We start from the raw sequence: 16,547 nt of genomic DNA, 5'->3' as shown, positions 1-16,547 counted from the left end.
CAATCTCCTCTGCAGTGGGCCCACTCGAGTTCCATACCGGGCTCACTTTAGTCCACACTGGACTCTCACTACTGCTGGTGCCATCTGAGCTCAGGGAATGAGGTAAGTAAGGGTATAGAAAGAAGAAAAGGAAAACAAGAGAGAAAGAAAAAAGCAAAGTGGTCGGAGTGGATGAGCTGTGGCTCAGGAACCCCACTCCGACGCCATCTTGTTTAGGCATTTTATTATGCGCAAAGTATATAAATAATTTACAAGTGTTAAAAGATGTTTAATTCAAAAAGAACATCCATTCTGGATTTGTGAAGGTATGCTGCTGAAATTTGCAAAATAATATTGTTAGGCCTGTTACCATCAGATTAAATGATCACGCTTCGGTGTAATAGTTTCGGGGAGAGAAGAGAATGAGAGCGGTGTAACACAATATTGATATATTCTAAACAATCCATATTTCCAAATCCTGGTCAGCCACATGAACGGACTCTCCAGCAATGAATCCTACCTGTAACTAAAACCTGATGTTTAACACACCTAATAAGTAAGAGCAGTCAAACTTCCAATTTCTTTAACCTTATAACGTATGCTCCTGTAGGAAGGACAGCTAACATTCAGACAGGGTTAGAACATCATGCAGCTTGCCTTTCTAGCTTCATTATTGTCACTGCAGCTCACACAGTTAATGATGAAAACTGAACATCTATGTAAAAATGTGGTTATATATTTGATATCAAGTTTCATCCATGCCCGCCATGTGCCTTCGGAAGGTTTTCTTTATCCTTTACTTTCTTCTACATCAAGGTGAGCTAAGCTGGAGGGAGCCTGCCAATAGCCGAGCCAGTTGGCCTTGGGTGGACCAACCCAGGGCTATTTGTGGCTAAGAGGGCCCAGACATGTTGAGAGCGGCATGGCCAGATGGAGGCTCACCAAGCCCCTTCTCAATAGGGTTGAGGATTGCGGGTAGGGCAGGGCGGAGGTCTGCAGCATGCTGAAATAGACTTCTGGAGGATGTGTACGTGGTTCCTTCTTTGGCTGAATATCTATAGACAACACCCTGTCTAGTTGTGAGGAAGGGCATCTGGAGTAAGAGAAGTCAAGCTCCCTCATCCACTTGTTGCCTTGTCATTGATGCTGGGAGCCAGTGGCTAGAGTGAGGGAATGCAGACACTAAGGGTGCTGGACCTGGCTGTCAATGGTAGCTTCCAACCCTACCACAGGGACTACCAGGTGCCAATGCCATCATCAGAAGGTACAAATTATGTTGGTGTTCTTCTCCAAATGTCGATACAATTACCTGAGTGCCTCCAACAAAGCTCCCTGTTGCGCCTCTGTCTGTTTGAGCATTTGAATGAAGTTCTGAACGACTGATATTATGGGGGTTCACTCTTGTTTGGACTAGTGCCTAGTCTCCAACAATCCTCCAAGTACCAGTGACCTGGACCATTTCATCCTCAGCCAGCAGCAGAGATGTGCCAAGGATATGCCCACCAGAATGTGTTCCTGATGCTAATCCACTGAACATACCCACCAAGCTAGTAACGTCTGATAGAGGGTGCAGGAGACAATTTTGCCAGAACCTTTTTTTTTTCTGAGGGCTCTGTGGCTTCTTTCTCAACATGGAGGAGGGGACAATGTCCTGAGGGTCTGCTCTCTTTCAGGCACAACCTGGGTGAGATCGAGTGATGCCTGCAGGAGAAAATTAGTTGTGAAATTCAGTAGAAGCTTGGACATGTTAAGGATACATTCACAGGGGCAGGAATGAGACAGTAGCATAGCTCTCGGCAATGAATCTTACTTGATTACCGAGAGATGGAGATCTTGGCAACAGCACATGAGCAGTCACAGTGTTTTCTCACTAAGGCAAGGAGTCTCCCCTTTTAGGAGATGAGGAAATGAATGGTATCACCTCACATATCTTGGTTTTTTTTAGCCCTATTTTCTTCTGGAATAAGACAAAGCAAGAGTTTGAGTGAGATGAAAGAGGTGGAACAGCTGTTAGTGTTAGATCCTCTGTGCCAGGGAAAGGTGGTGAGGTGTCCCAAGTAGGCAGCACAGGGCTGGTGTTGTCAGGGCAATGGGGGAGGTGAATTGAAGGAAGATGCTGCATTCAATAGTGAATGTGGCAGAGCATGAGCCTTGGTGTGCAGTGGGTGCAGTGGCAGAGAAAGAGTGAGGGTGAGGTATCAGAGAGAAGATGGTGGCACTGACCCTGGCAGAGTGCAGGAACACCCAACTGACCGTGATCAGTCTTGCTGCTTCTGGGGCTGTGGTGGTCCTGAGGCAAGGCGTCATCGCTCCTCTGCATCATCCTGTCCACCATCGTCTCCATGTCCCTGTTGGCAAGGCAAGGTGCCAGCTTCCTTCACAGAGCCACATCCTTTAGAATCATGTGGCCACACAGTCTGATGGGCAACTTCCGACTGGCACTGATTGCCCTGGTGCACAGCTGTATTTTAAACGTGATGCCCGTGGCACAAATACTGGGAGATGCAGCAAGTGGTGAATACCCCCACTGGCAGAGAACACACCATAGCATGAGAGTGGCATCGGAGAGGGGTGCATGTGGCACACAGGGTGAGCAGCAGGGAATTGTGTGAGATAAGCTGTGATCTCGGAGAGAAACCCAGTGCAAAACTCCCCGAAATTAAAGCAGTTGGTTTTTGGTCACATTTAGTTGACGGTATCCACCTGGCTCAGCAATACTCACCTCTCTCAGTGAGACTGTCGTACCCAGTCAGCAGCTTCAAGGCTCCTAAGGCCAGTGAATGGAGACTGCCTGATACTGCAGCAAGAATCCAGCCCAGTATCTCGCGTCCAGTTCAGAGCAGCACTCATATGTCCAAATGTTGCTGTTTTCTTTAAGAGCTCACTACAGGGCTGGTTAGTTCAGTTGGCTGGATAGCTGGTTTAACAACACAGAAAGACACTAACAGTGCAGGTTCAATTCCTGCCCTGGCTGAGGGCACCATGAAGGTCCCACTTTCTCATCTAACACCTCACCACAGTGAGCCTAAGGTTAAACTCACCACCAGTCACTGCTCTCTCCTCCTTAATCAATGACTCAGGTCTTTTTTTAAAAGGAAGGAGAACTCTGATGTGTAAATTAAATGCAAGATGCTGCCAATTGACAGGCGCAGGTACAATGGGCCGAATGGCTTCCTTCTGCATGGTAAAATTTCTGATCCTGTGGAGTATCCTGGTTTGGCCTGCTATAACCAAACCAGCCACAAGATGGTGGTGCTGTTTGTTCTGCAGACAGTTCAAAAGTTTATTAATTCAATCAGAGATAGTAGGAACTGCAAATGCTGGAGAATCCGAGACAACAAGGTGCAGGGCTGGATGAACACAGCAGGCCAAGCAGCATCATAGGAGCAGAAAGGCTGACGTTTCAGGCCTAGACCCTTCATCAGAAAAGGGGGAGGGGAAGGAGGTTCTGAAATAAATCGGGATAGAAGATGGATAGAGGAGAAGACAGGTGGAGAGGAAACAGACAGGTTAATTCATTTGTTGTTTATTCATTTGGCAGGAAACAATTCAATCTTCATATTTTTAATTACTTCTGTAAATTGTTGCACTTCCTCAAATCACATTCTTTGTGATATCTCAGAATTAACTCAGTGATAATACAGTCTAAAGCAACATGCCGTGGATACTGGAACTCTAAAGTAAACACACAAAACATGCCGGAAATATTCAGTAGCCCAGACAGCATGTGTAGAGAGACAGAAAATCAGAGATCATTCACACTTCATCAGAACAGAAGGAAAATGGAAATGTAAGTGATTATAAGCCAATGGAAGGGAGAGGTTCAGCAAAAGTAAAAGGGAAGTTCCATGACAGAGTCCAATTTGGGAGAGATTAAGATTTCATGTTACAAAAGTCAGAGAGCAGTGGAGTATGGCTGAAAAATCAAAGGTTGTGTCCTGATGAGGCGTGAATGGCATCATAAACTTTCTGAATATAAGACAGATGGATAAGGAACAAGTCTGGAAAAGAAAACTGAAAAACCTTTGGACAAGTTGGAGGCAGAAGTTATGATCTAAAGTTGTTGAATTCAGAATTGAGCCCAATGTAGAGTACCAAGAAAGAAGAAAATACTGTTGCCTCTGATCAGAAATGGTCAAATTCAATTCTTTCTCTAGTGTGCTGAAGGTGGAATTGCAATGCTAATGGAATATTGCACTGTTAAAAATGCCACTTTTTAGATAAGTTATTAAATTCCCAGCATGCAAGTATCAAATATTAGGGGACATAGGTTTAAGAAGAGAGAAGGAAAGTTTAAAGGAGATGTGCGAGGCAAGTATTTTATACAAAGGGTGGTAGGTGCCTGGAACACGCTGCGAGAGAACGTGGTAGAAGCAAATAGGATAGCAACGTTTAAGAGGCATTTAGACAGACACATGAAAAGGCAGGGAACGCAGAGAGACAAACCATTTGCAGGCAGTTCGGATTAGTTTGGCACAGATGTGGTGGGCCTAAGGTTCTATGTTCTATGTTTGTTTTTACATTGATACTTCAGCTCTCCCCTCATGTTCCTTGAAGCAAAGGTGGTCAACATTTGTCACTCTGCCAAAACGATGAAAACCAAATTATTCAAACATCTGTAATTTTGGTTTTCAAACCATGTTTTGTGTGAGCTCCAGTCTCACTTGCCTCACCTTATGACCTTACGGCTTGTACCTATACTTCATCCATGTTATAATATTATTTATTCATGCCTTCCATTGGCTGCACCAAGGAGGAGTTCTCACTGAGCCATGGAGAGTTCAAACCAGGCAGTCAGAATCATGATAATGTTATTGAAGGGGTTACCTTGTGAGGAAAAGATGGACAGGCCAAGGCTGTATCCTTTAGAGTTTATTAACTTACTGAAACGTTTCAGATCCTGAGGCAAGTTGACAGGCAGATGTTGAAAGTGTGTACCCCCACTTGTGGGGGAGACGAGAACTAGGGGACACAAGTCTAAAAAAACCAGGTCTACCATTTCAGAGGGAAAAGAGGAGAATATTTTCTCCCAGGGGATTGAGAGTCTTCAGAGCCAGTACAGACACAATAGGCTGAACAGCCTCCTTCTAAACTGTAAATACTTCTGTGATTCTGTTAAATCCTGCCCCCTGAGAGCATTGGAGGTGGGGCCATTGAATATTTTTAAGGCAGCGGTAGATAGATTCTTAACTAACAAAGGAGTCAAAGGTTACTGGAGGTAGGTGGGAATGTGGAGTTTGACCTGAATGGTCTGCTTCTTATCTTCATACATTTGTTCATATGTTTATGACTGTGAGATTTGGGTGTCAGAAGGTGAGTGTGAGTGTGAGTATTCAGCTGGGGATCTGAGAAGCTTGGAGAGAGGGGTGAATGAGTGAAGCTGCACATTTACTGTTGTGCTGAGGTGTGCTGTGCAGGACAATGCTGGGAAATCAGAGGGTAGCGCTCAGCACCAACAAGCATTGTGCCAGTCACCTGCCATGGCTCCCTGAGTTTCTGGATTCTGTCTCTAAGTCAGAGGGAGCATACCCCTGCTGCTCACTTCCTCAGTTAATCATGGGCCAAACGTAGGCAAGTGGGGCTAGTTTAGTTTGGGAAACTTTGTTGGTCTAAAGGGTCTGTATCTGTATTGTATGACTCTGGCTCCGTGGCTTGCTTGTAGAGGCTGACCTCTTCATCCCATCATTGAGAAATTGTGTCTTACTGCTGTCCCTCAGATCCTAGGGAAGAGGGAGAGACTTGGTTTGTGTTTGGGTTTGGGTGAAGGAATGGATGGGGAGGTGGGGTGAGGTGGTTGGAGGAGAAGCCCATTCCAAGCTGCTGCAGATTGAGAAGGTCCAAGTGCCTGGTGAGCCCTTTCCTTTGACACAGCACCTCTCCCAGCCTCCCCAGTCAACTGGGGAGCATAGCCATTGCATCACTAAAGCCATGCTTCTGTGTATAAAGTTCAGCTGAATCCACTCCTTCACCAATCAACTTTCTGCCCTGCAAGGGGCACTACCATTTGCCCAGGGTCTCTGTGGGAAAAATGCCACCCTGGTTTCTCTGGCAGGGAGAAAATCTTAAACATAAAATGTGTAGCCATTTCTTTCAACTTCACTTTCATGTTGTAGTCTTGAGTCATACCTCCAAGCTCACCATGTGTGTGCTACCTCAAGGTGCGATTTCCAATTTCATGCACATTTTGGTCAGTTTCACACAGGAAACTCAGATTTATTAAGACACGAGCTGAGATCAAAGTCCCCTCTACATTTTTTACCAAGCTTGCAGCCTGTTCATTTGGATGCGTTTGAACTTTAATGGCCCAGATCTCCCTGTGTCTAGATAGTCCAAGACTGGACTAACTCTAGAAGGTGCATAGTGAGACCTCCCAGAGATCCTGACACACCAAGCACATGGCATGCCCCAGGAAGTTTAAACTTCAAATAGGCAACTATCCCAGCACCGGGAACACTCTGAAAAGTCACCAGCTCTGAGTTAGAGTCAGAGACTTTGTACGGGTCTAACTTATTAGTTAAGCAGGAAAGGTTGGAGGATTAAAACCACCTACAACTCCTCAGTACATCAAAAGACGGCTGGACCCACCGCTGGAGCCTCGAATCATTAACACTGAGCCCCTCTGAGACAGGTGTCCCGACCCACGGACATCCCACCTTACGGACTCCAGATTGATCCACCCCTGTCACCTTTAGCTCAGTTAGCTGTGCAGCTGGTTTGCAGTGTAAAGTGGTGCTGATAGCACAGGTTCAATTCCCACACTAGCTGAGGTTATCTATGGTAGACTCTGCTTCTCAACCTCTCCCCTCACTTGAGGTATAGTGAACCCCAGGTTAAACCACAACCAGTTGTCTCTCTCTAATGAGAGGGAAGGACTATGGTGACTTTACTTTTACCCACCTGGTACTTCCCCACTTACCTTCGCTCAGTAAGTGTCAAAGTGGCTTTGGGAGCTCTAGACATTTTACTTACTGGAATATGGCATTTACTGCTGTAACAAAGGAGCATGGCTTTTACAGTGGACTGCTCCGACGCTGTCTCTGTGTGGTTAGCTGATGTGCTTCTTTTGCAATGTATTCTGAATCAAGACCTGATAACTCCTGCAAAGTTAAGGGCGGCAAAATTTAGCCTGGCACCGGGTCAGAAATATGAATTCCAGCTCAGATTGGAAGATCCAGGCCGTACATTGTTTTGGCCTGGGTGGAAATAGTGCAGTACCCTAACTGGGACAACTTGTGAGCATCGGAGATAGTAAGAACTGCAGATGCTGGAGTCAGAGACAACACAGTGTGGAGCTGGAGGAACTCAGCAGGCCAGGCAGCATCAGAGGAGCAGGAAAGTCGATGCATCCTGTGCTGAACCTTCCAGGGTGCTGAGTCCTCACAAACCACACAACTTACAGAAAACATTAGGCAAGACCACCCAGACACAATTCATTGTGAGCCTCCACAGCCAGAAGTCATTCCATCAGCCTGAACTAGATTTAAAACTAGATGTACTTTACTTTGCTCACTGTGAAGTCTCAATGAGTTTGATAATTCAATCTGATTGTTATTCCAAATAAAACATATTTAGTAACAAGAAGACTTCATTCCCAGAGCATCCTCTTGGACACTTTGAGGTCTTGGTGATACCTTTAACATAAGACAAATATATTTCATAACTGTAAAAAGTAGTCCAATGGATTTGACTGTTTTTTGGTGTGTGATACACTTTCCTGTTTCTTACATTAATAATTCTTGCTAAACAGTGCACTTTCTCAACAAAACTGCACAACATCCATCATTGATGAAACTGGAGTACCATGTTTACGTATATAAACCAAACCGAGCACATTTAACCATCATTTTCTGGTCTCCGGCAGTAAATGTTCTGGCTTGGGCCATACAAATTCTGAAAAAGAGCAGATTTATATTAGAAATCAACCAAAATATATGGCATACATATATGATACAGCTAATTCCAGAAATAAATTTCTATTCTGCCTCATCCTACTGAATACGGAGTGAATCTGATTTGTACAGCATTTGAAATACTGGCTATCCAAAAACTAACACAGCAAACACTTCTAAAGGATTGCCTTCAGTTGGAAAATCAGACAGATTGGGCTGTAGACATTGTTATGTACAGCTGATTGATGCACCTCTCTATAGGTACGATTATGTTCTTCCAGCTTTTCCTTAAAGAACACCTCCCACTGACTCCTAGAAATGTAACCATGTTGATAATTGGAAAGGAAGCAATGGTGTTGCCAAGGCTGGATAGCTTTAACCCTCACCCAGCACAATCCCCATTTCTAAACATAATTGTAGTGCTCAACTGCTGACATTCCAAGACTTGGTAGGGGGAGCGAGAGAGACAAAATCAATGCCATGTGGCTGTATGCCACATCCTGGCAGGAAAGAGAAATCTGGAAGTGAATTACCCACTGCCACTGTTGATTGCAACTTATAAGGTTACATTGAAAGAAGGTTGAGAGCAGATGGTGTGCCTTTAGTTGAGGAAACAGCTCCAAAGCAACAAACAGTGTCTGGAATGCACTGTAATTCATACAACACTTGCTTCATTCATTTCTTACTTACAGCAAGAAGCTTAAGAAAAACCTCCTGCATAATTTCTAACTTTTTTATGATTTAAATGATCAAATCATTTTATAGTACTCACATGTATTTTAATAGGCTCCAGCTCAACTTTGCTGATATTTATATAAATGCACACATCATGGAACTCCGATCCATTTTTAAATACTAAAACTGCTGAAATTTGTGTCTTTCCCCAATGCATTAATTCCATTAGATAAGAACGAATTTTATACAAGGCCGTGTTCTGATTGGATGCTGCAGAAAACTGTGGCAAAATGCCCTTTTTGACAGAACTAAATTCTCAAAAAATATGGGGCAGCTGAAATGAATGGAATACATAATTGTGATCAGTAAATGTTGTCAGCTGTGTCTCACAATAAGGTCTCAGCTCTGTAAGAAAACACCCATTTGAAAAAGTGAATTCTGAAAGGAAACCCCGAGGCAGCGAATAAAGACTACTCTCTCCTAGTCTGTAATCACTAGCATTCAATGAGTCCTCACATTATTATAGCTAAACATTAGAGTTCTTATATTGTAATGCGCTAAATGAGGGCCTCTGGCTTGTGGCAGCTGCCTGGTAAGTAGGCAACTGTGAATCTTCTATTAAACCTTTAAAGCAAATCACTATTATCCCTGTTTCCTAGCTGCCTTCCATTTGTTCTGCCCTCTTCCTGCTGGGACATTCTGGTCTGTTGATTATACCTTGGCTGCCATCAATAATATGTCTCTCTGCAGATGGAGGCACACCAGCTGCAAGTTTCGGGGCTTTTGCCCAGTTTTTTTTCCCTTCCTAAACTATGGAGTACTCCATCATCTTGAGATTGTTGGTGTGGAAATACCGAAATGTTTAACAGAGTTGCTAAGCTCAGTTTGCAGCTTTGGAAAACTGAATTGATGGTTGTGGAAATGTACTGCTACACATCCAGTGCACACAATACATGCTTTAGATCGGATGTAAATCTCTGAATAAATCAGAAGTGCTAACTCCAGTTATTTTTTCACTAGTATTTTTGTAAAAGCTTATAATTCCCATTAATAGACTTAAGTTTTTCCAATAGGCAAAAATAAACACTTTCATGAATTGTTTGAATTTCCAGCAGACAAACATCAAAACAATTAACTTTCAAGTGCAAAGTTTTATACTGAGATTTACAGAGCGCAGTCAGTATAAATAAATGCGGACACTTTGTTAGCACACTAAAATGATCTATCTACTTGATGCTGTGTTTAAGGTAAGGCAAAGACTTGCATGCAGTTAATAATGTAATTTGTCCCATGCAAATTAATGCATGATAGTTTTAATGAAGTAAGCATACAAAAACACTAGTCATTTTAAATGTGTGGATGGGCAGTGTGTATGGTAATGATGGATGGCCATACCATACCTTCTGTCAGAGAACACTCTAAACAGTTGTCATGTTGGTGCTTCCAAAAACATGTCCTTTAACCAATATAAAGAAGTAAGCGTGAAATAAGACAAAAAAAGCACAGGACAGTACAACAGTAAGTATTTTGGATTGTCTACCAATGAATGTACAGGTCGAGCTGTGGAATTCAATGCTAGATACAGGACAAGCTTTTTCTCTGATTAGTGAAAATTGAATGGTCCCCTTTTACAGATTGATTATTAAAACAGGGTGCACCTCCCTCATTCTCAATCCGTGGTCCAACACATGCTCTGGTCTTGGGGTGAGGGGCTATGGCCAGAGCTGCTGAGGTCGGACTAAGGGAGTGGGGGCCTGGGGACAAGTTGACCTCCTGTGGTCCAGCAAATTCACTGACTGCCTGGCCCTGAAGCCACCAGTTGATGGAGGTAAAACCTACAATTTGTACTTTCAAAACACTTTTTCCACAAACATACTTATTTGATGGTGGGCAACAATTGGAAAATTAATAAGCGTGGTGAAGGAAACAAAAGAGACAAAGAAGGAGTGAAGCTCTTAGTCCCTGCAAGGCTTATGGCAGTGGGGGAGGTGAGCAAGTGGAAGTGTTGAAGGAGAGAACTTTGGAGCATAGGTGCTTAGTGGCTGAAGGAACAACAATCAGAAGGGAAAAAAATCATCAAAACCTGTGAATGATGCTAATTGGTCTGACTTGTTTTGTATGACTTGGAACAGTGCTCCAATATGACCAGTACATTCATTTGCAAGTATTACTGGTTTCCTTTACTGGGTTTTCCCTCTGGGTAACGGAGGACCAAGGGACGGGAAAGAAGAGGAATGAAGAATACATTAAGGAATCTGTGGCCAGAAGAGATTGTAAAGCCAGGGATGGATAATGTCGCAAGGAAGATGTTACAGTGAGGACGCCCTGGAGGAAATCTAAGTATAAGTGCAGACACCTAGAAGTCAGTTCTCCAGGATGCAAGGAGCAGTAGACAGAAAACTTGGTATGATAATACTGTAGGCATGCAGTGAATCATGGCAGTCCAGCTAATTTGTAATTATTGGATGGTGTAAGTGTGAAGACTTTTATTCATATTATTCATTCACAAGATATGGGCTTCACTGATAGGGCAGCATTTATTACCCATCCCTAATTGCTCAGAGGCCACTTAAGAGTCAACGAAATTGCTATGGGTCTGGAGTCAGATGTAGGCTAGACCAGGTAAGGATGGCAGTTTCCTTCCCTAAAGGACATTAGTGAATCAGATGTTATTTATTCCCACAATTGGTAATGATTTCATGGTCATCATTAGACTCTTAATTACAGATTTATTTTTTATTGAATTCAAATTCTACCATCTGCCAAGGCAGGATTTGAACCCAAATCCCCACAACATTGAGGAGAAAATTACTGCAGATGCTGGAATCTATACTGAAAACAGCAAATGCTGGAGATCACAGCGGGTCAGGCAGCATCCATGGAGAGAGAACAAGCTAATGTTTCGAATCTAGTTGACTCTTTGTCAGCTCTGATGAAAAGTCATCTAGACTCAAAACATTAGCTTGCTGTCTCTCCATGGATGCTGTCTGACCCACTGTGATCTTCAGCATTCATTGCTTTCCCCACAACATTGCCTGGATCTCTGAATTAATGTCAAAGACAACATTTAAAATATCCAGCCGCCAGGTTAAAATGGTGCAAGTTAAATGGTTGCCATCACAGGGGGAAAGCTGTACAAAAGTAGGGTTTTTTAAAACCCAAACCAGACTGGGATGGTTTTGGCAAAGAGGCTCAGATGATAACATGCAGTCCTAGAATTAGCCCAAATAGGCTGGTGAGGAATTCATTACACTTCACGTCAGATCATCACAGATGCTAACAAGAATGGAAGATGATAGCTTTGATTTTGCTGGTAGATAACTGCAGGAGGTTTTGATGTGTTATCTAAATTTTTAAACGATAATCAAGTCAGTCAGAAGGTAGAAGACGTGTGTTTACACTCAACTACAAGTAAGTACTATGGTAATGACAAAGAAAAAGATGTTCCAGTATGGACCAAAACATTAATCGATGGAAATAAGACGGACTGCATCAATCAATTCAACTACCTAGGAAGCAAACCAAAACTAATTTTACAAAATTAAGTAAGAAGAAGTTTGAGTCTTGGAACAAGAATCTATGTACTCAAATGTTATGTCTGGTCAGAAATGAATAATGGACGTGAAGCTTGGAACATTGGGACAGAAGAAAAGGAAATCAACAGCTGCAAAGTGCACTTCTTAAGAAGGATCCTAAGGGTAAGCCTGAGAACTAATATACCAAATGAGACTGGAAGAACAAGAGAACTCAATGGAATTCAGAACTACATCACTCGCACAGCACTTAGATAACATTGACATCTTGACATCAAATTGAAAGCTAGTAGATACAAGCAAAGGAAGAGTCTAATGCCTCTGTTATAAAAGGTCTATCTTGAGTTTATGCAAACAGCAACTACACTGCAACAAGGTCCTTAATCTGTACGAAAAGTGGTAACTCAAGGTGAGCTTTCTGAGTGAACTGGGTGAAGCAGACAATTTTGAGTTGGTAGAATTCTGAATGACAGAGGGTGACAATGTATAATTGAAAAATTATGCTGTGAAAAATTATACCTAGAAAGATCCTTTCTTACTGGATGAATTAATAGCTTCAAAAGTGTTTTTCTAATTTACAGTTCTTCAGCATGACTTACCTGAATCCATAATGACACTTATGGAAGCATCATAGATGTCCAAGAATTGGTGAGGAGTTAAAAGTTCATTTGATTTCAGGAGACATTCAATCAACTCCTGGGGAACAATCAGTTCTGGCACATTGTCCAGCACAGAACTGAGTGGTTTATTGGGGAATTCCTAGGAAAATGGGAACAGAATTATATGTCAATCTTCATACACCCATATTATGCTGTGTCATTAAACTGGTCCAGTTTAGCATCAAATGGGAAAAAGCTATGATATTCATTTCCACTAAAATTTGTTTTCACTGTAGATTTGTTTAGCCTTAACAAGCAATTGTACAGTGCCTGATTAAATTGCAACAAACCTTTTAATATCTAAATGTTTATTTAGTCATATACTTTAAATTTGACATTACATCATGATATCCTGCTTTTTAAATATACACTAGATTTACAATATCAATTAAATTAATGCTCAGTATTTTAATTGTGTGTCAGATCACCTTTTAACAGTTTTTTAATGCTAATTTGACTTAAATTTATAATGATTGTTTCAGTCTGTATTCTAAGCACCACAAGAAAATTTACTTTTTTAACTACATTGTCACTTCACGTCACATTATATTACTATAAAATGTAGATCATAGTGTTTTGGGATTTCTGTACTCTCTCTGTTATATCCACATCTGCTATGTACACAAGTTGGTTTGAACCAATAACATTTTTTTCCTGAAATAAGGGAGAAGTAAGTAGAAATTAAGTGAACCGCCATGGGGGGCACAGTTTCAATTCCAATTATGTGGAATTTGAACATTCTCCCTGTGTCTGTGTGGGTTTCCTCCGGTACTCCGGTTTCCTCCCACAGTCCAAAGATGTGCAGGTTAGGTGGATTGGCCATGCTAAGTTACCCATAGGGATCAGGGATGTGTAGGCTGGGTTGATTAGCCATGGGAAATGCAGCTTACCAGGACAGGGTAGGGACATGGTTCTAGGTGGAATGCTTTTTGGAGGGTAGATATGGACCCAATGGGCCAAATGGTTTGCTTCCACACTATAGGGATTCTATGATAAGCCATTAATCACTTATTGAGTCTGTAGCTAATAATGTACATTGGACAATAATGACTTCTATTTATACAGGATTTATAATATGTAAATATTTCTGAATGTTCTTTGCAGAGGTAGGAAAATAATTTATATCACTGCCTGGATTTTTGCTCAGTCAGGATAACTTGGGAGTCTTTTAAAAATGTCCTGGTCCATTGTGACTTCAGTTAACTAGACCCCAAGCTCTGGAATTCCATTCCTAAACTTCTCTATCTCTCTAGCTCGCTTTCACATTTAAGGCACTTCTTTAAAATTTACCTCTTTGGCCAAACCTTTGGTCATCTGACCTAATATCTCTTTTTGAGTCTTGGTGTTATCTCTTATATTATAATATTCCTATGAAGTTCCTTGGGCATTTTATTACATTAAAGGTGCCATAGATACCTAGGAGTTTGTAGCTATTCCTGTACAGCACTGAAGATTTTAGATAAAGAGGAAAGGGGAAGATGTGTTTGATACAACCATCTATTATCACTATTGGAGATATTATGAAGATAAATAAACTCTTGGGAAAACTTGCCAATATTTTGGAAACTGAATTAATCTGAATTTTCTTTGGCTTCAACTATCTCACATATTCTCTTGAATTTCATGTTGTTCGTGATAATTATCTAAAATATACTTCTACTCTTTCAATTTATGATGTATCTATCCATTGTTTTTAATTTGGGAAGAAGAGCAGCCAAAGTTAATCTAACTTGCCAAATGGAAAGCCAACAGTTTCAGGTGGAAAACTTTTATATCGTATCCAATGAGACAATTTTAATCAATTCCAACAGTCAACAAATTGAAGGGATTGGGTGCAATATTGGTTTTACACTGCCTGATGTTACTGTCTATACAAGTCAATGAATAGTATTTAATGAGACATAAAATCAGCAATTCAACTTCTCCTGTGTACCCACCAAGTGAGTTTGGTTAAGTTGTACAATCTACATTTATGTTTGAGTTATTCATTCTGATTTGCTTTTTTCTCTTTTTGATTCGTTTATTGTTAGTAGAGGTCCACACTTTGAATGAACCTAATATCTGTGCTCCTACCAGTTAACTAAACAGACCTGTTTTTATTAGTGATAACAATAACAAGTTGTAGAGCTGGACGAACACAGCAGGCCAAGCAGCATCACAGGAGCAGGAAAGCTGACGTTTCAGGTCTGGACCCTTCTTCAGAAATGGGGGAGGGGAAGGGGATTCTGAAATAAATAGAGAGAGAGGGGGAAGCGGATGGAAGATGGATAAAGGAGCAGATAGGTGGAGAGGAGATGGGCAGGTCAAGGAGGCGGGGATGGAGCCACTAAAGGTGAGTGTAGTTTGGGGGGGTTAGGGTGGGGGTTGGTCAGTCCAGGGAAGACGGACAGGTCAAGGAGGCGGGGATGGAGCCAGTAAAGGTGAGTGTAGGTGGGGAGGTAGGGAGGAGATAGGTCAGTCCAGGGAGGATGGACAGGTCAAGGGGGCGGGATGAGGCTGGTAGGTAGGATGTGGGGGTGAGGGTTGAGGTGGGAGGAGTGGATAGGTGGGAGGAAGTACAGGTTAGGGAGGCGGGGACGAGCTGGGCTGGTTTTGGGATGCGGTAGGGGGAGGGGAGATTTTGAAGCTTGTGAAGTCCACATTGATACCATTGGGCTGCAGGGTTCCCAAGCAAAATATGAGTTGCTGTTCCTGCAACCTTCGGGTGGCATCGTTGTGGCACTGCAGGAGGCCCAGGATGGACATGTCGTCCAAGGAGTGGGAGGGGAGTTGAAATGGTTCGTGACTGGGAGGTGCAGTCATTTGTCGTGAACCGAGTGTCGGTGTTCGATAAAGCGGTCTCCAAGCCTCCGCTTGGTTTCCCTGAAGTACAGGAGGCCACAGGGAAAAGTGCCAGGGATGGTGGGGCTGGTGGGGAGTGTGGAGCGGACAAGGGAGTCACGGAGAGAGTGGTCCCTCCGGAAAGCAGATAAGGGTGGGGAGGGAAAATTGTCTTTGGTGGTGGGGTCGGATTGCAGATGGCGGAAGTGTCAGAGGATGATGCATTGGATCCGGAGGTTAGTGGGGTGGTACGTGAGGATGAGGGGGATTCTGTTTTGGTTATTATTGCGGGGAGGGGGTGTGAGGGATGAGTTGCGGGAAATGCGAGAGACGCGGTCGAGGGCATTTTTGACCACTGTGGAGGGGAAGTTGCGGTCCTTGAAAAACGAGGACATCTGGAATGTCCCAGAGTGGAATGCTTCATCTCAAGAGCAGATGCGGCGGAGGCGAAGGAATTGGGAATAGCGGATGGCATTTTTGCAGGAAGGTCGTGTATTCTAGGTAGCTGTGGAACAGCCCCAGCACCCCCGGCACTTTTCCCTGCAACCGCAAGAAGTGCTACACCTGCCCCTACACCTCCCCCCTCACCCCCATCCCAGGCCCCAAGAAAACCTTTCACATCAAATAGATGTTCACCTGCACATCTGCTAATATGGTATACTGTATCCGCTGTTCCCATTGTGGCCTCCTGTACATCGGGGAAACCAAGTGGAGGCTTGGGGACCACTTTGTGGAACACCTACACTCGGTTCGCACTAAACAACTGCACCTCCCAGTCATGAACCATTTCAACTCCCCCTCCCATTCCTTGGATGACATGTCCATCCTGGCCCTCCTGCAGTGCCACAACGATTGCCACGGTTGCAGGAACAGCACCTCATATTTCGTTTGGGAACCCTGCAGCCCAATGGTATCAATTTGGACTTCACAAGCTTCAAAATCTCCCCTCCCCTGACTGCATCCCACAACCAGCCCAGCTCGTCCCCGCCTCC

The 16,547-nt window shown here is 43.1% G+C and overlaps 1 protein-coding gene across 3 annotated transcripts in view; it reads right to left on the bottom strand.

Moving 5' to 3' along the window:
• Positions 1–4,817: 4,817 nt before the first annotated feature.
• Positions 4,818–16,547, bottom strand: part of LOC109930298 (testis-expressed protein 47) — a 37,688-nt gene continuing 25,958 nt past the window's right edge. For all 3 annotated transcript variants that reach the window (XM_048611004.1, XM_048611006.1, XM_048611007.1), the window contains exons 6-7: positions 12,676–12,835; positions 4,818–7,869 (exon numbers count right to left, since the gene is read on the bottom strand). In XM_048611004.1, the coding sequence (XP_048466961.1) occupies positions 7,820–7,869; positions 12,676–12,835 (210 nt within the window). In that variant the 3' untranslated portion in view covers positions 4,818–7,819. The remainder of the gene's footprint in view (positions 7,870–12,675; positions 12,836–16,547) is intronic.

This window comes from Rhincodon typus, chromosome 23, assembly GCF_021869965.1.
Source record: "Rhincodon typus isolate 14 chromosome 23, sRhiTyp1.1, whole genome shotgun sequence".
Classification (NCBI taxonomy): domain Eukaryota; kingdom Metazoa; phylum Chordata; class Chondrichthyes; order Orectolobiformes; family Rhincodontidae; genus Rhincodon; species Rhincodon typus.
This window is presented reverse-complemented; position numbering and strand designations above follow the sequence as displayed.